This window comes from Meriones unguiculatus, chromosome 6, assembly GCF_030254825.1.
Source record: "Meriones unguiculatus strain TT.TT164.6M chromosome 6, Bangor_MerUng_6.1, whole genome shotgun sequence".
NCBI classification, from domain to species: domain Eukaryota; kingdom Metazoa; phylum Chordata; class Mammalia; order Rodentia; family Muridae; genus Meriones; species Meriones unguiculatus.
This window is the reverse complement of record NC_083354.1, coordinates 16,649,890-16,676,733: the sequence shown is the minus strand read 5'-3', so window position 1 is coordinate 16,676,733 and position 26,844 is coordinate 16,649,890. Positions and strand designations below refer to the sequence as shown.

Genomic DNA, 26,844 nt, shown 5'->3' with positions numbered 1-26,844 from the left:
GCTCAACTATTTAACAAAGCAAGATACCATTCAGTAGTCTTCTGTCGTGCTATATTGTTTTTCTCACTTTATTCCTCAAATAGCAACACATTAGATTAGTAATTTCAACATTCCCAAATAAAGATTACATTCAGGTGATACCTAAAAAGCAAACTGTTTTGAGTTTTGTTGTTTTGTTGTTGTTGTTGTTCTGCTTTGTTTTTGTTTAAATGTAGCTTATGCAATGTCCAGAAAGAGGTTTTTATTTCCTTTTTCAGTTCCTACCTAACAGCATCCTAGTAAGTACCTCTATCTAAACACACTCTCTTATAACAAGATACCCAAGTCTTCAACAATATAAAGCAGGCAGTCAATTCCAAAAATGATTACCAATTGTTCAAGAACAGAAAAGACTATATGGCTCTAGTAACTGTGTACTCTCTATGGTCCTATTAAACTAAAATGTAGAAACTGTGATTATAATTAAGACTGGATGTTTTTATTTTCCTATTCAAAAGAACCACTGTAAAACTCAGAGAAAACAACATACCAAAAGACTGTTTAGAGAAATAAAAATCCATATTTAAGCTGCTGATGAAAAGACAAAAACAATCAACTTTCAGCACATTTCACTAGGGATACCAAGTCTCTGACACTGTGATCTGATGAAGAAGCACTACAGAAACTGTTCTCAGGAGCACACAGAGCTCACAGCTGCAATCTTATGTTTCATTTTTGTTTCCCAAGTTTGTACTTTCATTTACAACTTTTCCTAAAAGACCTCTTTGCTACTTATCTTTTTTTACCATAATAACCCATTTCAACTTAAAATATTTCATGTGTCCCCATACTCCTGCTGACTCTACACTTAGAACTCATTAGCACAGATTACCTAAAGCAGTATCTAAAATGTTGACTCATTATCATCTATTACTGAAACTTAGTTATCCTAAATCTCAACACTAACTAGTACACACTAAGACCCACACTCCACTCATAACCTGGAAAAAAAATCCTTGCGTGACAGGCCAACTTAGTTTCCTTTTTATTTAAAATTCACCATTTCGGTTTGTAATACAGTTCAGTTTCAAACCACATTAGTAAAACCTTGGTTTTCTGTCTTCATTTCTTTATCACAAGATGCATTCAAATTTCACTATAGCAATTAGAAATGCTACAGTATGGGTCCACATTTAATAATCTTACCATACTTAATGGAGTGAGTAAACACTTAATAATGTTATGAATTTTTTAATCACCAGAAAAGAGTATGCAATTATAAAAGAGCCATATGAGAGTGTCTTTACCTTACCACTATCAATACCGTATGTATGACACTGTGCTATACTTTAACAAGACATTACCACTGAAGGGAAATGAAGAACGGAACATTGGATCTGTGAATACTTTCCTTTTGTTATTGTTTTGGGTGTTGTTTTATTTTGACAGAGTCTTGGCTGTACGAGACTTTGGGCCTTAAACTCTGTACCCAACGATAATCTTAAGCACCCGTTCCTCCTGCCTCTGCCTCCCAAGAGCTGAGATGACAAGTGTGAGCCACTACGCTCATAAGTACATACAATTCGCTATAACGTGTAACTCTGGAGTAGCCCGTCTTTCATTTCCAAAGAAACACTTATCACAAGGTCACTACAGAATATCTCACCAAGTGACCAATTTACAGTCTAACTATAATGCAAAGAAAATAACATCTTGATAAAGAAATGACATTGTACAGAAAAAGTAATAAATACATGTTCATGATTTTCATAATGGCTTCCTAGTCCCAACAAGTTATTGTTTTGTTTCAGAAACAAGATAAAAGGAACACCTCATTCTATAGAATATATTGGGTACTTTCAGCTGAAATGAAAATACAAAAGTATTGTACATAATCTGCACTGTGTTTCAAAATTAATCAAGTACAAAATTAAGTCCTTCTCTGAAGAGACAAATAATAAGGATGTAAAATTGCACATTATAAACTGCAGTTCTCACAAAAGACGAGTGTCACAAATGTTACTAAAAAGAACAAAAACAAATAAAAAGACCTCTAGTTTTCACAAGCAGCTCTTCAACAGAACCATGAGATCTTCACAACCTCTATGCTGCACATCAATAGAAGCTAGGGTGTTACAAATATGCTTTGAAATCAGCACAGGTTAATCACATGTCGGTAAGATACACCCACAGTACATTCACAGAATAGCACTGCGCCGATTTCTTTTTCAACATTCACTTTGAGATAAGAAAAGCTATAGAGAAGCTGTATCCACCGGGTATTTTGTTGTGAAATAACTGCATGCAATTTTCTCATCTCAAAGTTTAACTATTCTTACTAATTACTGAAGGACACAGCTTTTTATTATAATTCTTTTAAAACAAATCCCACAGCTAAATATTGCTATGTCCACAAAATATATACTTAAGTCCAAATAACACCTTTTTCCAGAGAAGTAAGTGTCTTCTATCTCAAATATTTATGACACCGCCTTGCAGAGTGTTGGCAATGCCACTGACATGGCTGCAATCCAGACATTTTCATAATATCAGAAGTCGTTCTTAATTTTTAAAAATAAGTAAAACTGTACTCATAACAAGTTCCTAATGTTACTGTCCTAATCAATGCCCAGGTAAATGTTTCAACCTGAGTTGAAACTAACAGTATAAAATAGCAATCAGCACCCAGAACACACCAGGCACCTATCATGTCTTTCAAGAAGTAAATCTAAAATTTCGTAACAATGAACTCTTAGTTGTAAAAAGTAAGATGTCCTCTGAACACTGGTAGAGGGCTGGAATATTGCCACTTCTCTATGAATAATTGTCTTCCTCTATCCCAAAAAGCAGAAAGTGTTTCAGTGATTCCTAGCAAAAAGGAAAGAGCTGGAAGAGTACAAATCTGGCTAACATTTCTTATCTTCGTAATCAAGAATGCCAGCCTTTAGATTATATGAAATCCAAAAATGCTTTTATTTTCCTATGTGATGGTGAAATGATAGACATCCTATAGCTCCCCTACACGCTGTAATGCCATCATTAAAAATGAAATTCAGCCAACCTAATGTGTTATTTTAAACAAAAATATTTTTTAAACATGAAGTAGAAATAGAATAAAATGTTAAACCGGTTATAAAATTAACCTAATTTCCAAGCATTCTGCTCTCCCGACACTCTGGAAAGCAGCTATGACTTTACAAGGGTAAACAAAAAGCACTGATCAGGAAAGAGGGACTGAGCTGCTCCTGCCTGGAGACCCTAACAACCGGTTTTTCTCAGAATGATGCTCTCACTGCTTTTCTCCCCATCCCTTCAGACACTAAAGAATAAACTGAAATGAAACAGAAATTACAGCTCCTGTACACAAGAATATACCTTGCTCTGGAATACTTACTTTAAATTGTGAGTTATTTTAAAGTTGGGGCAGTGTTTAGTAATACATAGTATTACCAGAAGCAACAGTATACCAGAAGCAAGTAAATTTAACATTAACAATATTGGTCTAGGAATCCAACTTTAAAAAAATATCTTAATATAATTTGATTGCAAGACAAAAATTTGGTCATCTAACAGATGTCATTTAAAATAAATCTAAGGTTTTATTTATTTCTCACATAAAATTAACATTTTAAATTAATATCCACAAAAATCACTGATATCCTACAGGTTTCCAATGTAAATGTCATTTTTTAAAATAAATACAACTTACAAATTATTGTTTGGCTCAACTCTACCTTTTATGCACATAGACCGAATAATACTCTTTTATCCATTTTAGACCTGGGATTTAATAACACTAATGAGCTGAAAATAATATTAAATGTTTGCATATATAAAAGGAACACCCATGAACCACTGAACCCCTTCTTTGGGCACTTTCTAAATACAGTCAAGAAACAACCCATGACGTTCACAACAATTTTCAATCTAACATTCACAAAAAGAGCAGCTTTAAATCCATGATGAAAATTCTCTAAAACATATCAAGGAATCTTTAGGACAACTCTCCAAGTTTGAGGCTCTTTCAGTTTATCATTTTAACACAGTAAAGAATGGTATTTCTTTTAGCAGACACTAAAAGAAATGCCTTATACTTTTGTACTGAACTGTATCAGAGCTCTAAAATATAAATTCCTGGCTTTCAACACTGTCTTACCTGACCCGCTGAACTGACTGCTCCCCAGTGTGGTTGGTCTCGTTTTCCCACTATTAACAGGTGGAGAAAACATCTGCAAAACAAACCAAACGAACCTATTAATCTTCAAACCCTTCTCTACTCCTTGCAAAGAAAAGTTCAGCAAGTGTCACCAATTAGTTTCCTAATTGTTACAGGGAATTTGAAATAAATATGGAAGACACATTCAGACCAAGGATGGCAATAAAGAGTGGTATTATTTACTAATACTGCTTGGGAGAACTGGTGACATTTGCTGTAAAAACCCAGCCACGGGCAAGATTTCAAGACAGTTAAGTTTAAACAGTAAATTTCTACCCATGATCTTCACTTGGGCCCTAAGTGATTCTCATTACATTAACATTACTTAATAAGCACTTGCAATCAGAATCACGTCCGATGAAATTACCACATACAGGAAAGATAATAACAGTTCTAATACAGCAGGTATTGGCCCTGCCTTCCAGGAGCAGTTAACGTTGAAACTCAACCCATTAGTAAGAAACAAGGGCAATGGGCAATGTGGCTTCATTCCGTATTTTTACATCATTTTCCATTCCACATCTCCATGTTGCCTAAGTATATTTGAAGTACTCAGCTCAGAAGGCTGGGGATTCTAATGCTGGCTTGGCTTTTTTGAAGCTGACACCGTTCAGGTACCACAAGCCACATGAAGTCTTGGGGAGGGTAAGGCTGAGAAGTGTTCAAAGGGAGGGGGGAAACAAAAACAAAACATCTTTCTCTCCTACAAAGTCTAAAATCCCTAATAATCATCAAGGCTAGGGAGTGACTCAACCAAAGCTCATGCTTACATTGTTCTTTTAACTGGTTAAATCAAATGACCCCTCTGGCATTAAAGTTTGAAATCTGCAAGTCTAGACATTACATCAAAGTTCAGGTGTCCAACTTGGGGGAGCTGGACTCCAGCCCTGAGAACTAGTGCTGAAAAGCAGATGGAGTTGGCCGCTGCCATGTCGCTTTCCCCCTTCCCTCCCTCGCTCGCTCGCTTTCTCGGGGAAACCTCAGCAGAACCCCAAGATGCGGAGGGAAGCTCTCCTACCGCACTGAAGTCCAGCAGGTCGCTCAGCTCCTTGTCGGTCCCTATCGCGGCCATGCGCTGCTGCTGGGGATTCATCTTCGGCCACTTCTAGCAGGTCCTGAGGGCAGAGAAGACGAGCTGAGCCGCGGACACCCGGAGGCCCGACGTGAGAGGGGAGGGAGGGAGGGAGGCGGCCCTCGGGATGGGGGGCCGGCGGGGCCGGAGCCCCACGCGTCCCCACCGAGGGCAGGGCAGGGGCGGGCGAGCCGGGCGCCGCTCCGCCGCGGGAAGCCACGCGTGGCCCGGCGGCTCCCGCAAGTTTCCGAGGCGGCTCGGCTCCGGGGGTCCCCCCACCCCCGCGGGGCGGAGTGCGGAGCGGGAGAGCGAGCGGCGGCGGCGGCGGCGGCGACCCGGGGACCAAGTGACTCACTCGCTCGGCAACAATAGGGCTGACAAGTTGCGGGGAGCGCGCCGCTCGCAGGCCCGCGGCGGCGGCCCGGACGTCCCCGGCGGGAGTCCCCGGGCCGGCCCGGAGCGCCCCACGCGCGTCCGCGCACCGCCGGCTCCCGCCCGGCCTCCTCCTCCTCCCGACCCGGGCCGCCCTGCCCGGGACTCGCCGAACAATGAGGCGGGCTCGGCGGCTCCGCGGGGGCCCCCGAGCGCCGAGCCCCGAGCGCCGCCGAGGCCGAGCGCCGCTGCCCGGGCCTGGCCCCCGCGGCTCGCGCCTCCGCCCTGCCGCGCGCCGCAACTCGGACGCGGGCCCCGGGGCTCGGCGCCGTACAAAGGGAGCCGAGTTCCGCGCGTCCCGCCCGCCGCCCGCGGTTACCTGCCGCCCGGGCTCCGCATCCAACCTCCCCGATTAAAGTTCACTTCGGCCGGGAGCGCGGGCTCGGGCTTCACCCCCTCGCGCCGCCGGCGGCTCGGCTGCCTCGGGCCCGCGCGAGCGCTCGCGTCGGCGCGGCTCGGGCGCCTCTCGGGCTCCGCCGCCCGTGGCTCCCCGGGCGGGCTGGCGGTCCCCCCGATAGAACTTGTGGGTCTCCTCAGGCGGACATTTTTTTTTTTTTTTTTTCCACTGAGGCGGCCTCAGCACCGAGCTCCGCTCGCCTCCGGATCCCTCCGCGCCTCGAGCGCGTCGGCTTAACCCCTCGCTGCCCGGCGCGCTCCCGCCTCCCGCGCCGAGGAAGTGGGACCGCGGAGGGGGGGCGGGGAGGCGCGGGGCGGGGCGGGGCGGGGCGGCGGACGGACAAAGCCCGCGGCCGGCGGCGGGGCGTCTCCTCGCGCTCGCTCGCTCGCGGCGCCCCGGGGCGGGGGGTGGGCGCCGCGGCGGGGACGCAGCTGGCCGGCATCTGCAGCCGCCGCCGCCGCCGCCGCCGCCGCCGCCGCCGCCCGCAGCTGCGGTGGGCGGGCCCGGCGGGGAGCGCGCCGGGCTCACCTGAGCGAGCCGGCCCACCTGAGCCTCGCACCGGGCCCGCGGCCGGCGGCGGCCCGGCGCCCTCGCCCCACCCGGGGACGGCCCCAGGAAGTTAAGTCCCGACGAGCAACTTCCGAACTCGGGCCTCCAGGAGCCGCGCGGAAGAAAGGAGAGGTTCGGCCTCGGACGGGAGGTTTTCTGGAGGGGAAGCTGGGGGTTGTTGGCGAGCGCCGGGAAGACCAGCCAGGCCCAAGCAGAAGAGACGCTGAAGACGAGCATCCAAAGAACAGATGGAAGAGAGTGGCCGAGCCTGGGGGATCCCGACTGTAAGGAGCGGCCGCTGGCCTCTGAACTTCTTGTGAAGGAGATGACTGAGTGTGCCGTTTCTGGACTTCATACAAGCACAACTGTCCAGCGAGGGCTTGGAGTTTAGATGTGGGACCTACATCTAGACTTCATTCCAGAACTGGTGGTAGCCTGGCCTCCCCCCAGCCCGTTCCCCCTTGGGCCCAGACATGCTCCGGCAACTTGTGGAGTGTGTGCTTGCTTCCATCTTAAAGTAGCCTAATTTCATCTAAAAGGATCAGCACATTCCTGTTTGCTGCTACAATGACTGGTCGGTTAATTGGAATAAAAATAAGAGTTCGCTGAGGTCTTTAAGAACTTGCTTTTTTGCATATGCCCAAAACAAACAAACAAGTAAATGAAAGCCATCGTCTAAACACAAGATCTGGCTGGAGTAAATGAAACAGACAAGAGATTAGAGATCTGATCTTTGATGGTGTTTCCAATCTGAAACACTTCCGAACCAGGTTTATCATGATTGATTAAATGAACAGGGATTTGGTGTGTGCAAAGTGAGACAAAAAGCAATCACAAATACACACAATGCCGACACAACAAAGACTTAACCATCAAATAGGAAGTCTGATTAGGTAACTTGCAAAACTATATTTCTGTGGTTGACTAGTAAAACTAGAAGAAAAAAAATCGAGGGAAGGGATGGCATGGAACCATGTGAGGTGTACGCCGTTTTCTGAGGGAAAGGAAAGGCAGCTTAGGCTTCTCACCCAGCTTTTCAGAGGAAGTCACAGGACTCCCTCACGTCTTTGAAAAGATTGACTAGGGAAGGTTTTCATATCCATTATGACAAATAAAATTTTATTTTGTGTGTTGTTTTTGTCATTAGATTGTGAATTCCTTGAGGGCTGGGACTGACAAGCACCTGACATTGTACCAAGCGTTGTAGGTTTGATGGTAACCTGAATTTATTTGTTCTGCTTAAAACAATATCAAGTCATTCTATTCTAGTTCCTTAATATGCAAATGTATTGCTGTACATGTGGCTTTAATTTTTTTAAAGGAGAGCTGAAATTTTGAAATTAGAAGATGAAATTATTTTTTTATACTTTCATATGGTCTCTGTATGTGTGTTTTTAAATAAAAGAATAATATGTCCAACAGTGAATGGCCAATGATGTTCCTGACAGATACGGGAGACCCAATATTAAAAGTGGAGCTTTAGGGCTGGGGAGATGACTCAATGGGTAAGATGCTTGTTGCATAACCTGAGTTGTTTTTGTTGTAGTGGTGGTGGTTTGTTTGCTGTTTTGACCACCTGAGTTCTATCCCTAGGAAAAAGATGGTAGAAGGAGAAAACCAACTCCCAAAGCTGCCCTCGACCTTCCTGTGCACTCTAGTATGTTGTTCATGCACACACACACACAATACATAAATAAATGTAAAAAAAAAAAAATTAGAATTTCACATCGCTTATTACATTGTTTATTGCCAGATAGAGCTAGAATTCTGAGAACATGAGAAAGAAGTAGCAATACAAATTCCATGGAAATTAATAGTACTGATAAGGTAATAATAAATGAATATTGAAAAATATTTAATGCACATTTATTGTAGTCAAGGCATGATGCTAAATGCTTTTGGAGCCAAAAGTCCAAATCCACCCTGTCCTCAACAAGATGATAATTCAAAAGCTTTTTACCTCACCGTCCTACTGTACCTTGCCAGGGGCAGACACTGGAATCCTGTCAGGATGGCTCCAGTGCCCGCCCTGCACACAAACACAAACATTTTATAAACAAGATTGGAGTTACCCTGAGAAACATTCATGGTCAAAAGAAAAAGCAGCGAAAGCAATGGGCTGTGTGTTTCCTTGGGAGATTACCTTGACCTGGGCTGCTTTTTGGATGACTGCTCTGGAAAGCTCAGAGAGGAAAGAGCAGAGAGCCGCTCAAGTCAAGCTCTTAAGTGGGTGTAACAAATTGCCATTGGGCAAAGTGACCGGCCTCCTACTGTCACTTAGCGGCAGGGTTTGTGCTCACCAACTCCTGGAGCTGTCTGCTCCGTGGGGGAGCTGCTGACCCCTTGAACGAACAGAAACAATTTTATATAACAATTTAGTAAGTAATGCCTTCACTTCATGGCGCTCCTTCTGTGGACCAACTAAAAACTGAGCTTGTTCAAGCTACTGTAACATGGATTATAAACATCACCATCCATGCACTCATTGTTTTCTATCAGAATCTCCCATCTTCCTGAGTTTGTAATAAAACAGTGTATCTTCTCTCCAAATGCCAGTCAATTAAAATGGTTGTCTGTTTTTACTAGGATCGTTCACACTCATTATTTAAACCACTTGGATGCCTTGTCCAAATGTTATATTTAGGTTTAAGGAGAAGGTGACTTGAACAGGAATGACCCTCTTAGGCCTTAGGCTTGGCCCATAGGGAGTGGCGCTGTTAGGAGGTGTGGCTTTGTTGGAGGAAGTGTGTCACTGTTGGGGTGGGCTTTGAGGTCTCATATGCTCAAGCTACATCCAGTGTGGTACAGTCTCTTTCCTGTTGCCTCCGGATCAACATGTGGGACTCTCAGCTCCTTCTCCAGCAGCGTGTCTGCCTGCAAGCCCCCATGCTTCCCTCCATGATGATAATGGACTAAACCCCTGAAACTGTAAGCCAGCCCCAGTTAAATGCTTTCCTTTATAAGAGTTGCCTTGGTCATGGTGTCGCTTCAGCAATAGAAACCCTGAGATGTTCAGTGGAAACCCCATATATAGTAAACTGAGGCTGGAGGAGGTCAGCCTGAGCTAAAAAACCCTGTGTCAAAAGCGGGGAGGAGGCCTACTTTCTTGGTTTTGTTTTTTGAGACTGGCTGTACAGTACAGGCTGGTCTCAAAAACTCCCATTCTTCTTGCCTCCGCCTCCGAACTACTAGGATGGCAGGCATGTGTCCCCACACCGAGCCAAGCACCAGAGGTGAGGAGATACTCCGTAATAGTTCATCTTATACTCAATGCATTTTACTCCCACGGGGTTCTTTCTTCTTCTGCATTTCATTAAACATCCATTCAAATCAAAACAAATTCCAGCATCAAAAAAGGAAAATAAACCAAATGTTCTATTCTACTTAGCCATACATTTCAGTTTCAATAAACACTTGTTGGAAAGTGAGTGCTTAGGGCAGGAGGCATGGCTCAGCAGTTCAGAGCACTTACTTTTCTTGCACAAGACCTGGGTTCTGATCTCCATATTCCTGTCCCCACTTAATGTACCCGTGTAAATATCTCTTTCTACCAAAGCAAAAGGCTACAAATGTATTTTCCACAAAGGTGACAGGTTCCTGGCAGACAGTGGGAATAGGTCTATTAAGTCAACACTGACATGCTGAGTGCTAAGGCTCCCAGCAACCAGTTTGGCTTTCAGAATCCTGCTTTGCATTTTTCTCAAGATTAGATGATCCTTTGCCATGGATGCTGATCAGCCCAAAAGAAAAGATACCACATGGGTGGGGCAGCTGAGTATGGAGCCTCTACCATGCTGCCTGCCCTCTTTCCTTTACTTCCCCTCTTCCTTCTCTTTATCTCTTGTTCAGACACTGGCCAAAAGCCTAGGAGTGCCCTCTAGACACTTTAGGCTTTCTCACTTTCTCTCTGAAGCTCCCCTCCCCTGCTGCCATGAAGCTGCTTGCTGACCCTTACTGACCCTGCCTACTTGCTTAAAGGCATGACTTTCTCGTTGCTTCCCTTTCTTCATCTCCTGTCTCTCTAGCAGTTGCCAAGATTTACAGCTTTCTCTCAAACACTAGTAAAATTGTCCTTGAGCTATAGGCAAACAAGACGTGGACACGGAAAGCTCCTGAACTGTAAGCTCAAAGCCAAACCATCAAAGCATCACACTTTTTATTCTTATTTTTCTCCTTCTCTTTCTTTGTCAGTACCAGAGATTAAACTCACACACGTAAGCCAAGAGCTCTGCCCTTGAGCACATCTCCGCGTCCTAAACAGATCCCTGTGCAGGGAAGTTTACTGTCCCTCATCCGCTCACTTAGTTTCTGGTAATCATAAACATTGCGTTGTCTTTTCTTACAGAGGAGCAGATACCCAAATATTATCAGACTTCTGAGGGAAGCCTTTCTCATGGGAGACAGAAAACAAAGCCAGGTGACAAAGAGTGGTAGAAATAGACAGCACAAGGAAAAAGAGGAATGTATGTGTGTGTTTTCAAAAGAGTTGCAATCATGAAACAAAATTAGACAGAATTGGGTTTTTTTTTTGGTTTTGTTTGTTTGTTTTTAGGAAAAGTAAAGCGTACTGAGGATACAATATGGAGTCTCCAGAGGACTAAAGTTTGACTCCCAGCATGCATATTAGACAGCTCTCACCCACCTGTAACTCCTAAACACACGTGGCCTCCACACAGAGACACATAAAAAAAATCCTTGGAAAAAAAAAAAGCAAGCATATACAATAATAGAGAATAGGATTTAGAGGTATTGGAAAAGAAAGTTAAGAAAACTCCATAGAAATAAAGAAAAAAAAAAAAAAAGAGTGGACTACTTCAGGATGTTCAAATCCAAGAAAACAAAAAGCAGAGAGAGAAAAATAAAAGGAATCATCATCCGTGAAATAATTTAATAAATTGTGAGTTAAGGTGACCATGCTCATCAAATGTCCACTGCAATGCAGGCTGGAAAAACGACTATAGTTAAAGAGCACAGGCTGCTCTTCCAGAAAACCAGGGTTCAATTCCCAGCACCCACAAGGTGATTCACAGTCATGTACAACAAGTTCCAGAGGTGGGGAGGTGTTCAGCCCCCTGAAGCTGAAGTTATGGGCTGAGGTCTAGGCTGCAGCTCCAGAACCTGCATTTCTAATTAGCTGCCAGGTGACAGGGATGTTACCCGTCCATTTCCGACTTTTAGTCTTTGTAATTTGCCCTCATATATGTTCTCTTTGGAAGCCTGAAGATCTTTTCTCCCATTCAAGTATTAACCAGGCCCAATCTTGCTTAGTTTCCAAGGTCAAATTAACTTTAATTGACTGATTGTGCGGAAAATAGCAATGACCTGTCAAAAAAAAAAAAAAAGCACTCTGTGTTCTCAGCTGTCTTGAGGGTCAAACTGTTGCCCTTTTCTTTCTAAAAGCAACAACTGACTTTTACCAGCTGTTTGAAAATGGCTAATGCAAATGCACCTGGGTTCCTGTCTGCTTTGCAGGATCTTTCACTGGTGGTCTCATTTACTTAAGGTCCGTTCCACATTCACCTTTATTATTCTTTCTTGTAGTCTCAGGGCTCGCTCTGTGAAAACAGATTCTCCAGCTGTAGCTGCAATCACAGGGAGCACTCCTTCAGGTTCAGGTGAAGTATCAGTCGATTAAAGTTAATTTGCTATTTATCTTAGCATTTATGATCAAAATAATAGTTAGCATTCTTAATATCTATACACATCTCCCTCAGCTAGGAAGTCTTCAAGGGTAAAGGCTATGGTTTTTTTTTTTTTATATTAATAACATGTCGTGGGGCCAAGAGAGATGGTGCAGCAGTTATAAGCATATACTGCTCTTGCAAAGGACCTGAGTCTGGCTTCTAGCACCCACATGGCATGGTTCACAACTGCCCATAACTTCAGGGGGGTAAACACCTCCACACCTCTGAACAGCTCCACACCTCTGGGCTTCTCAGACACCAGCACTCGTGTGTGTGTGTGTGTGTGTGTGTGTGTGTGTGTGTGTGTGTGTGTGTATGCATGCACACACACACACACACACACACACACACACGTGGCATAAATATACATAATTAAGAATACTTTTTAGAAAAATAACCTCGTCTTGCCAGGAAGGATGGCAAACATTTTCAACCCCAGCTCTTGGGAGGCAAAGGCAGGCAGATCTCTGTGTTTAAAGGGAGCCTGGTCTACAAAGGGAATTCCAGAATTGTGGCAAGGCTTACAGTGGGAGTTCCTGTCTCAAAACAAGCAAAAAAAAAAAAAAAAAAAAACAAAAACAGCAACAAAAAAAACCCAACCACACATCCTTTCTACTGTCAACAGCTCCTTAGCATTATTTATTAATTAAAGAAGAATTGTGGGTTTTTGTTTTGTTTTTTCCGAGACAGGGTTTCTCTGTGTAGCCTTTGCTGTCCTAGACTCACTTTGTAGACCAGGCCGGCCTCGAACTTACAGAGAGATCCTGCCTCTGCCTCGATGAGTGCTGGAAGAATTGTATTTTCAAATCGAGTTACTCTCTTTTGCAGTTCATTTCCCTGTGTCAGTTGAACTGGCTTTATGGACTTGGTTAGGTGATTTGAATCGTATGTAATAATCCATGTTTTCATTTCATGGGAGTTAGGGAACAAGCGTCCTCACATTCCTCAGGAATATCCCTTCTTGGAACTATTCATTGCATTTCTAATTTCACCACACCAGCATTTTGATGCAATTACACATGAAATCTGGTGACTGGCACATATTTTTCTCTAAATCCAAACACTGACTATAATTTCTGCTCTCATCACACACTTACAGGATTTTTTACAGCTTCTTCCAATATGTCACCTTAAGCTTTTGAACTGTATTCGATAGTAGGATAAAAAAGAATATCATAGAATATTTACATGTCCTTTTAGAATAAATTTAGATTTATTTTGTTATTATTTTTTCCTGAGTGTATGTACACAAATATGTGAGCACATAGGCACATTTGTGCACGCACGTGTGGAGGCCAGAAATCAACCTTGAGTATTGTTCCTTACATACCATGAACCTCCTCGGCAACAGCATCTCTCTTGTGAGTCTGGGATTCATTGATTCACCTAGGTTGGCCAGCCAGTGGGCCCCAGAAATCTGCCTGTCACCACCTCCCCAGTGCTGGGATTACAGACAAGCACCACCACTCCTGGCTTTTTATGTAGATGCTGGGGTTCAAACTTCAGTTCTCCTGCGTGTTTGGCAAACCCTTACCCATCTTACCTAGCTCCCCAGCCCTTAGATGCCTTTCCTGTTGGAAGACACTGACTTCCTCTGACGGTGGGAAGGCAAAGCAGGTGTAGTGGATGGGGCTGGCTCATTGCTCGCCAGGTCTTTGGCTACCCTCTCCCCCTTACTTCTATTTGTCTGCTGTGGTCTATATTGCTATTTCCCAACATTTCGTGAAGAATGCTTCCTGGTCCTAAATGTCCTTTGCTTTGCAAATCCATAAAGTCCCCTTTAGTCTTTAGATAAAACATGAACCACAGATAAAGTGAAAATGAAAGCACTGACAAGTGTCTAGGAAGTACTTTCACTTCCGCCAGTTATGTTTTACTTGATCAATAAACTTAGCATTTTATTTCCCTTTTAACCACGATAGTTTTCCTAAGCATGTAGCTGTATTGCGCTCATTTCTTGAATCAAAGTGCTCTGATTTGCTTTCCCAGTGAGTTCTTAAAGAGCAGAAGCCTAATCTATAAGGAAGAAAAAAAAAATCTGAAACTTGGCTTTCCCAAAGTGCTCTTGTATTGACTTCTGTAACTGTCAGTCACACTTCACTGGAGCTCACAATGCTAATGAGAAATCAAAATCATACACATATCCCCAAAGGATCGGTTAACTTCTCTCAGAGAAACCCAGGTCTCCTCACCACACATCAGTCTTCCGTTGCTGACCATCTCAGAGTATTGGTCCCAGAAGAACTGGGCACAGGAATGTTGCTGGCCATCAATAACGTCAACTGTGTTGCTTTTAGCTCCTTCTGTAGAACTGAACTGATTTATGGATAGGTACACACACAGATAGAGGAGAACCATTTGAAACACTAGGCTGATTAGCATGAGCTAATAGGTGAGACCAAGGCCCTGGGGGCGGGGAGGAGGATGCACTCAGGCAAGAGCTGGTTGCCTGCCTTGCAGTGCAATGTTCTTAAAACTGACTCACTTGACATGTCTAAATGGGTCCATGATTCTTGGTGACTCTCTTCATTAAACAGAATAATTTACATGCAGTGGAAAGACCGTTCACATGACAAAGCACATGTCAGAATATTCGTGGAAAAAAAGCTCAGCTAATATGCATATTTAGCTATGGAAGAAACAAAAGCAAAATGAGAAACATGCTGACAGTTAACATCATTTTGAAGGGGCTAGAGCGATGGCTCAGCGGTTAAGGGCACCTGTTGCTCTCACAGCGGAGCAGGGTTCGGTTCTCAGCACCCAAATCGAGGGCCTCACAGCTGCCTGTAACTCCAGCTCCAAGGGATCAAATGCTTTCTTAAGGCACCAACATGCACATACACACACACACACACACACACACACACACACACACACGAAAATAAAATAACCTGTAAGCTAAAAGATTCATTTTAAAACATAATGTTGGGGTATAGCTTAGTGTGACAGCACGTACCGGCAGGCACAGGGCCCTAGGTTGGATCCCTAATTAACAGTGAGAACAGGTATAATTAAATGAATAGGAAACAGAAGGATTAATAGAAGGATTAATGCCGGGGATATGCAATGATAGACAGGCATGAGTATCGCTGAACTGGATGGAGATTGAGAATCAGTGAAATTTTCAATGAAAACTACACACGTATCTATTGTGTGGATGTGTGTGTGTGTGTGAGTGTGTGTGTGAGTGAAGGTGCTTGTAGAGGCCAGAGGCATCAGATCCCCCTGGTTGGAGTTGTAGAAGGTTTTGAACTGCTTGTCGTGGGTGCTGGGGATCGAATTCCAGTCTCTACAAGAGCAAACACACCCTTCACCTATCTGGGGATGGCACTTGCAAATAATTAGACAGCGGCAATCAACACGGTACAAAGCTTCTACTGGCTGGGGAGGTGGAGCCTATAGATGCCTAGTAAGGATGTTCTATTTCTTGGAACTGTAATCTCTCTTAAAGTCCCTGGACATGTCATTATCAGCCAAGAGAATATGATAAGGTTTGGTGAAAAGACGCGGAAGTGTACGGAATGTGACACATAACTGCACAAAAAGTTGTAAAAGAAAAGTCACTCCTGCGACTGCTCCAAATGTGTCATTTGGCTGTGTGAACAATCAGTTGCCTAAGCGTTAAAGCAAAGTAAACTACCTTCCAAGTAGATGCAATGTGTATGTGTATTCCAGGCGTTTTCTGTACTTCTTAATGTGATGTTCCTTTTGTGTATTTATGTCTTAATGTGTACGTAGCCATGTGTGAGTATGCACACACATGAATGTGAGCGCCGGTGTCTGCAGAGGCCAGAGGCATTAGATCCCCTGGAGCTGGAGTTGTTACACATGTTTGTAACACACCTAAGGTGGGTGCTAGGAGCCAAACCTTTTGTGCTCTGCAAAAGCAACAAGTGCATTTAGCCCTTGAGCCATCTCTCCAGGCCCCTTGGGTGGGATATTTCTAATCTGGTATATCATATAATCTGTCTCCTTCCCAGGGAAATGCAAGCCACTTTTTTTTTCTAAAACTCTTCGGCATAGGTAGCAACATTACTTTTGAAGATTTATTTTTACTCTTGTGTGCATAGGCTTTTTACCTATGCAACATGCACATGTAGTGCTCTTGGAAGCCAGAAGAGGGTACTGAATCCCTGGAACTGCAGTTACACACTGTGAACAGCCATGTGGGTGCTGGGAATCTAACTCCAGTCATCTGGAAGAGAAAGGGAAGTTCTAATAGTCTCAAGACACGAGTCAGAAATGTCTACCATCGTTTCCTTTCCTTGCTAGTTCATAGCCTAATTCTGTAAAATAAATGTGTTATTGGTCAATTTAAGTTAAATAGTTGCAATTCATGGTTATGTTTTGTTTACTGTTTTCCAGAAAAGGATTTCTTTAAAATCTCAAGAAACTGCCAATAGGAAACTAGAAGGAGAACCTCAGACTGGGTCAAATAATGGCCATGCTGTCCCAGACAAAACAATGGGAGAGGGTGGCATCTACAAAAAATATGAAAACTTCATGAATTTGCAAGCTTTTTATGTGCAGGGGTCACACTAACCTTCTCTGCATCATTCTGATTTTTATGAGTATTTGTAAAAACCTGGCTAGAAATAGTTCAGTCAATGAAAGCACTTGCCTGAATTAGATTCCCAGTACACCTATAGAGTAGCTTAGAGTGACTGCAGTCCCCAACTCTGAGAAGGAGACAGACAGATTCCTGGAGCTTGGCCAGCCATCTTAGTATACTTGGTGAGTTTCAGGCCAGGGAGAGATGCTGCCTCAAACAACAACAGCAAAATGGTGGACAGTCCCTAAAGAACAACCCAGAAGATTGTCCTCAACACACACACACACACACACACACACACACACACACACACACCATCCTTCGTGTTGTATTCACCCATCATTAAAAAAAAAAGTCACAAGCATGAAATCAGCATCTATGGGCTCCATCTCCTTGTCAAAGGGAGGCAAGACTGCATGCTTCTATTGCTGCATCTGTTCATGCTGTATCATAATGACCTGGATCCTGTAGAAGAGAAGTTTATTCATCTCACTTAATTTTAGTATGTTTATCAAAATTATAGTAGTCTTTTTTGTTAATATCAGTTCGATAGGACCCCTCTTGGCCATTTACACGTAATCACTATATCCCTCTATAGCTCAGGTAACCAACCATCTTATTTTGTCATGACAGTTTCGGTTTTTTTTTCTGGACAGTTCATTTAAATAGATTTGTATAACCATCACTGTGTACCAAATTAGCCTTTTCTGTTGTGTAGGGATTTTCCCAAAATTTCTACAATGTATATCACAGTATTTTGCACACACTAGATATATGAAAACAGAATACAATAGCAACAACAAAAACCCACCATTTGTTAGGTTGTTGTTGTGAGAACTGAATAAATCCACCCTTGCTCTCCAAGCATGGTCCACAGACCATGTCTTGCCATCACTCAAGACATGGTTAGATATATACTCTAGTGGAAGATCTCAGGTTTTGTGAATCAGAATCTTTATTTTTACAGATATTTAGACAATTAATTCCAGGTTTCATTCAACTCTGAAAATATTGCTTTAGACGTAAGCAGCATAAGGGCTATGTGTGACAAATGGTACCTACACTACAATGTCTGTTACACAAAGAGATGAATGATGGTGCACGGGAAAGCAGGAGCCCATATATATATAGGATGCCAAAGAACAAGAGATGCATTTCTGGCTTAACTATGACATGAATCCGTTAAAAAAAGAAAAACAAAAACAGTTTGGACTGGCACTTCATAATACCAGCTTATATAATGAGGAACATATATTTATTTTTCAAAGCTGATGGGCACATCCATGAGCAAAATCTACTTTTAGACTAAAAACATAATGGACCCTTAACTAAAATGGACCTCACGGTGGATTTATTAGCATGACAATTAATTATGGGACATGTTACTACTAAAGATTGACAATTTATTTCAATTCCATTTCCTATAAGAGATAAAACCTCAATTAACAACCAAGATGCCAGAGTGAGACTTCAGGAGACAGGACTGCAGAGTTCTACGGCATCATGCTCTAACAAGGAAAATGCAGCTAGTTTTCTCTTTGTAATCTTCTGGCTTCAAATATTTTAATTTATTCATTCAATCATTTTTAAAATCACCAAACATTTATCAAGCTTGTCACTCCTTGGCAAGCGCTGAGCTGGCACCTCCTGATGGATTGCCAGGTATATATAATATTCTTGAAGAGTTTCCTATTAGTACAGCAATGATAACTTTTTAACAACTGGCTCATAAAAAACAAAACAAAAAAAAACACTTTTTCTGGTATATGAATTTATGAATGTTAAATCTTAAAATGTTAATAAAATTAAACCACATAACAAATGTGTTGAAAAGGATAAACTGTATTCTCCTGATATATGCCTTCTATATCAGCGTACAATAGGGGTTCATTTTTTTGGGAGTTGCTCTGTGGGACAAGGTAGGGATGTACTAGTCATGTTCCGTTTGTTCTTTTTTTAAATAATTTATTTAATTTTATTTTATGTGCATTGGCATGAAGGTGTCAGACACTTGGACCTGGAGTTACAGACAGTTGTGAGCTGCCATGTGGGTGCTTGGAATTGAACCTGAGTCCTTTGGAAGAGCAGACAGTGCTCTTAACCACTGAGCCATCTCTCCAACCCCTCCCCATTTGTTCTTTCAGGCCCAATATTCACTCTACTTGCCTTGTTTTCTGCTCGAAGCTGGGTTCTACAGATTCTATCACTAAAGCCCTCTGATTTCTGTTGGGTTTAGCTCATGGGAGGCACCAACAGGAGTCTGGAGGACAGAGGAAAGAGGACAAATGTTTTTCCCCAGTCCTTTACTGGACTGCATTTGGCAGTTGGCTCCATTTCTCTATTTATAGTCACAGCTCCTGTCAGACATCTCCTTCCCAGCTACAGCTTCTACTGGATTCCACTTAGAGCTCCCCCCAACCCCCACCCCACCCTGGCTCCTTCAGGCTTTATGCCTCCCAGGCTGTCAGTCATTAAGTGCTTTAACGGTCCTTGCTGATTCCTTTAGTGCTTCCCATACCTCTCTAAACTGTCCCTTTATTGGCCTACCTTCATCCTCTTTTAGTGTGCCCTCCCTAGTAATACCAGGAGAGAACAGCAGTCATCTCGTATTGTGTAGACTGCCTCCTGGGTTAGCACTATTAAGACACAGAATGGTGTGAGCTCCTGCTCCTGGGACACTGACCGTCCAGTGAGGGAGAAATCGACACATTAGGAAACATTATCCATTGGTATCTAACAAGACACACTGGTTTGTTTGTTTGTTTGTTTGTTGTGCCACTCAGTATATATTTACCCTTTTCCTGACAGTCATACTCTGATTTTCCTCTCAAGGTCTTATAGGTGGTGTTGAGTCCTTTCTCAACAATTGAGTGGTCATGCAAATCAGTCCTGATATGCTGGATTGTTCTATGTGTCCTAATCAGAGCCAGAAAAATGTGAGAAGACTGTTGCTGGCATGTTTGGCAAAGTGATATGTACTCTTCCACTGAGGCTGCTAACAGTAAGGATTATGTGAACTGGAGCTGCCAGGAGCCACCACATGGAGCCCAAGAAGGAAGCCAACTCAGAGCACAGTGCCAAGAGATGAAAAGGAATAAAGTTCTAATGCCATTGCTTACGCCCTTGAAGTAAGACATGCCTTAAGTTAAATACAACACTAGATTTTTGTTGTTGTTGTTGTTGTTATGTGAGCCAATATCTCCCCGCAATAAGCCACTTGGTATTGTGTCCTTTCATTTTGTCACTTGCAATTAAGATGGCTCTAATGCTTCATAAATTAATATCAACAGTGGGAATTACTAGAGAAAAAACTCAAACTACCTAACTAATTGATCCAGAAGAGACTTCTGTAGCCTGGGCTTGGACTTCAATAGCAAAGCCATAGGTGAAGTCGGTCCATACTGTCCAAAGGAATTCAGAACATGTGCCTATCAAGCATAATTTAAAAGGGGTTGTTATTCAAACGTTATATTCTAGAAGACACCAAGTATTACTACATAGCTTTTAATAAGGCCCTGTGAGAGTCAGATTTAAGGTTGAGGCTGATTTATCTAAGGCAGAGAAGAAATCACTTTGTAATGAGTGACTATCTTTTGCTTACTGAGTAAAATAAAAAATGACAGATATTTCAATAATCTGGACCTTAAAGGATGAGAGACGCCATAAGAGAATGCTGTCAAATTGTCCTCAGGCAGAAAACAAAATAGAGGCCAGTCAACTAGGAAACTAATACGGACTACTGCTAAAATAGCACTTAGAGTCAAGACAGCAGCTTTAACAAGAGTCAGCATTCAGCTTTGGATTTTCCCCTTATGGAATTGGTTAGATGATGATGATGATTATATTATTGTGCTAGAAGACCATACTGTAAAATGTACACTAAATCTAAGGCTATCCAAGGCTAGGCTACTGACACTTCACATAAGTACCGTATGAGGAACACAGATGTTGGAGGAGTTAAGTGTGGTGACACATTCCTTGCTTTTACAAGTCTAGTATTAAGTGGAAGGTGGTGGTGCGAGGCTTTAGTCCCTGTGCTTGGGAGGCGGTGCTAGGAAGATCGCTGAGTTCCAGGCCAGCCAAGGCTACACAGAGACCCTGTCTCAAAACTAACTAACTAACTAACTAACTAACTAACAAGAAAGCCTGTCTGCAGCATTCATTGCTCTTGCAGAGGCCCAGGGTTTGGTTCCCAGTGGCCACATGGTGGTTAAAAACCATCCATGACTCCAGTTCCAAGGTCTCCAAAGACCTCTTCTGCCTCCTCGGGCATCAGACATCCAAGTAATACACAGACAGACATGCAGGCAAAAGAATCACACTTATGAAACAGAATTTTATAAAAAGTTTTTTTTTTTTAAGTCTAATAACATAGCTCTTAATCAGCAAGTTTTTTTTTTTTTCAAAGTTATTTTCTCTGCAGCCAGAGGCTGGGAAAAGATCAGAAAAGATTAACTTAATTATTACTATGTATGTATGTATTTGTGTGTGTGTCTCACACCTGTGAAGGTCAGAAGACAATTTGTAGAAATCAATCTCTGCTTCTACCATATAAGTTCCAGGGACTGAATTCAGGTCGTCAAGTCTTGGCATCAGGTAGCTTTACTCACCGAGTCTGATTCTTAAACACATCAGGTAAAAGTAAGAAACATCACTTCCAATGGAGATAATCACAAAACTTTACTAAGATTAAACCTGCAGCTGAGAAATGTAGTTCCTGGATAGATGGTTACGTAACAGCAACAACTCAATACAACAGAAGATCACAACTATTCTTGGTAAAAGCTAATTCATTTTGCCGATGTGAGTGGTTTTTCTGTTTATTTGTTTGTTTTCAGGCCCCACTGTATTAGGAACGAGAATACTGAAGGAGTATGTCTCCTGGATGATCCCATTGTCCCTTTCAGATGTAACTGTGGAAGAAGAGATGAGAGCTCCTTAAAAAATAGAACATATGGCATCCAGATGATCAAAGAACTTCCTTTCTACTGTTAGGAAATTCTTGATTTACTGTCTAGCAAGCTATGCTATATGCTGTGACCGGCAGGCCACTGTGTATTTACAATTACTCATTTTTCCAAGCAGGAGTTTTCATTGCAATATTGTTTATTTTTGTTATCATATATTATCATATATCAATATATCATATTTATGTTATCATATATCATATGTACTTTGTAGGTAGCTGTATCGTGTATACTTAGGTGCCTAGACTGAGGAACTATACTGCTATATAATGGAAAAGACTGTGTATTACAGTGTCTTCACTTTTTCTGTATTACTGTGATAAAATACTTTGACAAAAGCAACTAAAGAGAGAAAGGGCTTATTTAGGCTTATTGTTGCAGAGAAATACAGTCCCCCATGGCAGAGACCAGTGGAGCAGGCTGGTCACATTGCATCCAGACTCAGCAAGCAGAAAATAAACAGGAAGTTGGGAGGAGCTCCCTATAAAGCCTCCAATGACCATATTCCAGTGAGGATCTATTTCCTAAAGGTTGTACAACTTTCTCAAACTGGGTGGCCAGCTAGGAACCCACTGTTCAAAAATGTCTAGGAGATACATTTCATGTTCAAACCACAACAGCCTTCTACCAGCACTTCAGTTTCTCTCTAACACCTAAAGTGAGTGAGTGCATTTTTGGTGGTAGAGAACGTTGTTGCTACATTTATTTTATGAAGCATTTACAGGAGACAACAGGAGAAGAGGGCTTTACACACAGTGTCTGCTGTTTGTTCCATAAAGCACATCACCTTTCTCTAATGCCCATGCTACTGCTTTTTCAAGTCCTATCATCCTGTGTCATATGTGCACACCTGATAAAGTAATATGTCTAGAATAGGTTTGTCAGTCACTCTAGGCTGGTCTACGCATGTCATCCTTTAGGCAAGTGACTGAGTTAGGAAGACTCACCCTGATGTCAGTGAGGCTGCTGTCAATCAATCTACAACTGCTACTTACTCATCTGCAGAGAATCAGAATGAGAGAAATTGAATCTTGGCGACATAATGTGAACTTTTTAGCAAGCCATGTCTAACACTCTTGAATGTTTTGGTGATAAGCGCCAACAAATTCCTGCTATGGTTTGTATGTTCCCTGATGGTTTGTATGTTCCCTGATGGTTTGTGTAATAGAAAGCTCAGCCCCACAGTAGTAGTTTCAGAAAATACTATGGAACTTATTAGGAAGTAAGGCCAAGTGAGAGGTTCTTAAGGCAACCAAAGGGTGCCTGAAAGAGACTGAGGTGTTTTTCATGAGACCACGGTTAGGTTTCTGGAAAGGTTTCCTATAAAAGCAGGAGCCTAGCCCCTCCCAGCCTTTCTCCAGCTTCCTATATTGAGATGTAGCCACTTGATTCTGCACACATTTCCTCTGTTGCCATGAACACAGATTGACAGCTGAGAGATCCCTTGCCAGGACTGAGCTGATACCCGTGCCATGACTTGAACCTCCACAACTTCTACTATTAAGCAGTTAGAGCAGTGATTCTCAAACTGTGGGTCATGTCGCCTTTGGGCTGGAAATGATCCTTTCACAGGGGCTGTATATTAGATATTCTGAATATCAGATATTTATATTATGATTCATAACAGCAGCAAAATTAGAGTTATGAAGTAGCAATGAAAATAATTTTATGTTTGGGGTCACCACAACATTAAAGAGTTGGAGCATTAGGAAGGTTGAGAACAGTTAGACAGTCTCTGGGTATTTCACTATAGGAATGAAGATAATACAACCCCTCCCCCTTCTATTTAAACAAGTTTAAGTTATATTCTCATCATTATAACATTCAAATAAGTACTAAGTTACTTAGGGATAGATGCATAAAGACGTACAAAGAAAGAAATGCATAGGAATGTACTTGTTGGACGTATCTAACTTAAACTGAGGAGGCAGGCTGAAGAGTGGGTTAGAAGACAGAAGGAAACAAGACTGGAGGACGAGCTTGAAAGTCAGTCACTAGAGTTTAAATTTAATGCAAGAGAAAATATAAGCATAAAGTTATCTGGGCATGAAGAGATGTGCTAAAAGTGAGCAATTATTCTGGCAAGTTGCATTGAAACAGAGAGAAAAGGGATTCAGAGAGACCATAAAAAGACTGCTGAACTGCTCCTGGCTAGCAATGTTCAAGGACTTAGGCAAAAAGCATGACATAAAGACATAGGAAAGAATTTGATATGAGGTATTTCAAATGATACACTAAAGGTCCTGACAACTGGCCAGGTAAGATAAACAAGAAGAAACATTTTAGTGTGGGTGGTAGAGAGAGAAGTGGTATTTAGCAATTAATTAGAGAGAAGAGGTTTTTGCAAAGACAGCAAGACTGGTGTTTGGCCTGCTGCAGCCGGGGAGATGGAGGGAACCTGTTAGAAACGATGATGAACTGACGTTGACATAAGGTATTCTAGCAGCAAGGTCTAGTGGCTCACCCCTTTACTCCCAGTGCTCAGGAAGCAGAGGCAGGCCGGTCTTTGTGAGTTCAAGGCCAGCCTGGTCTATAGAGTTTCAGACTAGCCAAGGCTCTATTGCAAAACCCTGTCTCAAATAAATAAATAAAGCCTATAGCAGTTAGGAATAAAGATGATGCTAAAGTTAAGGGTCTGCACATAAGGACCACTTGAAGCATGAGAGGGGAAGAAAAAAAAAAAGCAGAAATTAGCATTTACTGTTAGAGACCAGAATAAAAAGGGAGGACAATCAGAACCAGAAAGATCTCTCTAGTGGAGAGAAAGGATTGGGATTAGAGTGGGAGTGGGGGTGTGCAGAGAGAAGTCTCAATGGTCAAGGACACCTGTTCTTGCAGAGGACCTGGATTCAGCTCCCAGCACCCACATAGTGACTCAACTACCCGTATCTCCAGTTCGTGGGGATCCAATACTCTCTTCTGACCTCTTCATGCACCAGGCATACACATGGTTCATATACATTACCTGCAGGCAGAACACTCATACACATAAAAATGTTAAAATCTAAAAGCAGCATGAAGCCCTTAATACCCTTGGTGTGCATGGTCCTGACCCTCTCACCCCTCCTCCACCCTCATTGTCAACTGTTCTCGCTCATAGCAGCATAACCATTTGGCGCCTCACTTCTTGCTAAACCACTCACTAGATTCCCCCTCCCATCAGACCCTTTGCATTTATTTGCTCTTTCCATCCATCTAGAAAGTTGCCTGTTCATGTATGTTTTGCGGGGCTATCCAACTCACTTCATCCAGACCCGTTTTAAACGCAACTTCCTCAGAAACATCTTACTAAATTAAATCCTGTAAAACACAAACGGAACATCACTTCTACCTGCACCCTTCTTTGCCCTGCAGTATTACTTTTTCATAGCATCTTACAGCCCTGTGTAAGATGCTCACCAACTGTACGGAAGTCCAAGAGCTCAGAGTTTTGGCTTATTCGATGATCTATCCCTGATAACCAGAACAGAGCCTAGTACATAAGAAACTCCTCGAAAAAATACCCTGGTGAATTAATCTGTGAGATGTAGTAAAGAGAATTAAAGGCGGTGTGGGGGTGGGTGGGGAGACATATACCACAAAAAGGCTGCTGGGACATTAAAAGTTCTGGGACATTCCTACCATTTCATCAGGGGACCAGAGAGAAAAACAAACCTTGCTTAAGGCTTCCACTTGTGAAAAATCTCCTGGGGGGGGGGGGGGGAGGAACTTAGGGGGTGTCTGTCACCAAGGGGAGGCACTTTCCTACTGGGTTCCCTGTGACTTTCGTGAAGTAGTGGCACCTCCACTTGCACCCTGGACGAAAGGTTCTTTTTCCAGCTCAGCCGCGCATCGAAGCTTTGGGAGAAGCCCCGGGGGCCGCCGACAACCCCGAGCTTTCACACACGTTCCTTGGGGCCGGTGTCGTCGGCCAGGTGCGCGCCCCCGACAAGGCGGCGGCTGGGGAGGGGCGAGGAGCATCGCCCCCAGGCCCGGGGGGCCAGCGCGCCGGGCCTTCCCCGCGGAGGCCGGCTGGGCCGCGGCCTGCCCGGGCCGGGGCGCGGGGGAGCCGGCGGCGCCCGCAGCCTGCCCTCCCCCGCCTGGTCCCCCTCCGCCCACGCGCCGCGCGCCGCAGCTGCGGCTCTCCGCCGGCCCCGGCAGCGCGGAGCCCGGAATCCAATTACTTCCCCCGCCCCTCGAGGAGCCCCGTCCGGCCGCCAGGCCCCAGAGGGAGGAGCCGGGGGTCGAGCGGCCGCCCACTTCCCGCCGCCCGGGGCCGAGGCCGGGCCGCTCGGGCGGGGCGAGCGCCGTCTCGGAGGGGCGTGCGGAGCGGCCGCGGGACTATTTGTCCTTCCGCGGGCGGCCCGGCCGGGCCCCGACGCGAGGCTCCAGGCGCTGCGGCCGGAACGCCCGCGTCCTCCGCCCTGAGCGGCAGGAGATTAGCCCGGGGCTTCCCCGGCGCGGGCGCGGCTCGGGGCTCGCGCGCACGCGCACTCCGGGGTCCGAGGCCCGAGGGCGCCGTGTGGCTCGTGGCCTTTTTCCGGGGCGCCGGGCTCCAGGGCCCCGGGATTCGGCTCTCTAAAGTGAAAGTGAACTGGAGCAAGATGGCCCAGGGTCGAGGAGGAGGAGGAGGCTCGCACGTGCGCCCCGCCACAGCCCCGTGGCCGGAGGCTGCGCGGAGACGCTGCGGGGGCGAATCTTTGAAGAGGAAGGAGAGGAGGACTTCCTGGTTCTTCCGAGACTGGGTGGAGAACCCGTCGGTCCCCTGGAGGGTTCTCGCTCAGTTGGTTTGAGCCCTGGTCCGAGCGCTTCACAGACCCCGTTCTTTCTGCGGCCCAGGGCGGAGGTCCTCAACTTCCTCCCGCGCACACTGTCAGATTTATGAGGCCACGACTGACAAACACGCTTGAAGGAGAAAAATGCTCTGTTATGCATTATTTTCTCCTCTTGGATTCCGTTCTCTTGAGACTGGGGCTGACCCTTAGGCCCATGATGTTCTTGAATGTGATTGACAGGC

At 44.0% G+C, this 26,844-nt stretch overlaps 2 protein-coding genes across 10 annotated transcripts in view; one reads left to right on the top strand and one right to left on the bottom strand.

Moving 5' to 3' along the window:
• The window catches only part of Tcf12 (transcription factor 12), a 267,507-nt gene extending 261,217 nt beyond the window's left edge, over window positions 1-6,290 (bottom strand). For 2 of the 9 annotated variants that reach the window (XM_021645465.2, XM_021645468.2), the window contains exons 1-3: window positions 6,019-6,282; window positions 5,214-5,310; window positions 4,136-4,208 (exon numbers count right to left, since the gene is read on the bottom strand). In XM_021645465.2, coding sequence (XP_021501140.1) covers window positions 4,136-4,208; window positions 5,214-5,288 — 148 coding nt within the window. In that variant the 5' untranslated portion in view covers window positions 5,289-5,310; window positions 6,019-6,282. Of the gene's footprint in view, window positions 1-4,135; window positions 4,209-5,213; window positions 5,311-6,018 lie in introns of those variants that run through there. The other 7 variants (XM_060384800.1, XM_060384801.1, XM_060384798.1 and 4 more) reach the window with 6 other exon arrangements.
• Window positions 5,395-26,620, top strand: LOC132654814 (collagen alpha-1(I) chain-like). Its single transcript, XM_060386105.1, has 4 exons — window positions 5,395-6,222; window positions 6,373-6,929; window positions 21,720-21,790; window positions 25,668-26,620. Exons 1-4 carry the CDS (start codon window positions 5,395-5,397, stop codon window positions 26,618-26,620), a joined length of 2,409 nt encoding a protein of 802 aa, XP_060242088.1.
• The last annotated feature ends 224 nt before the right edge of the window (window positions 26,621-26,844 follow it).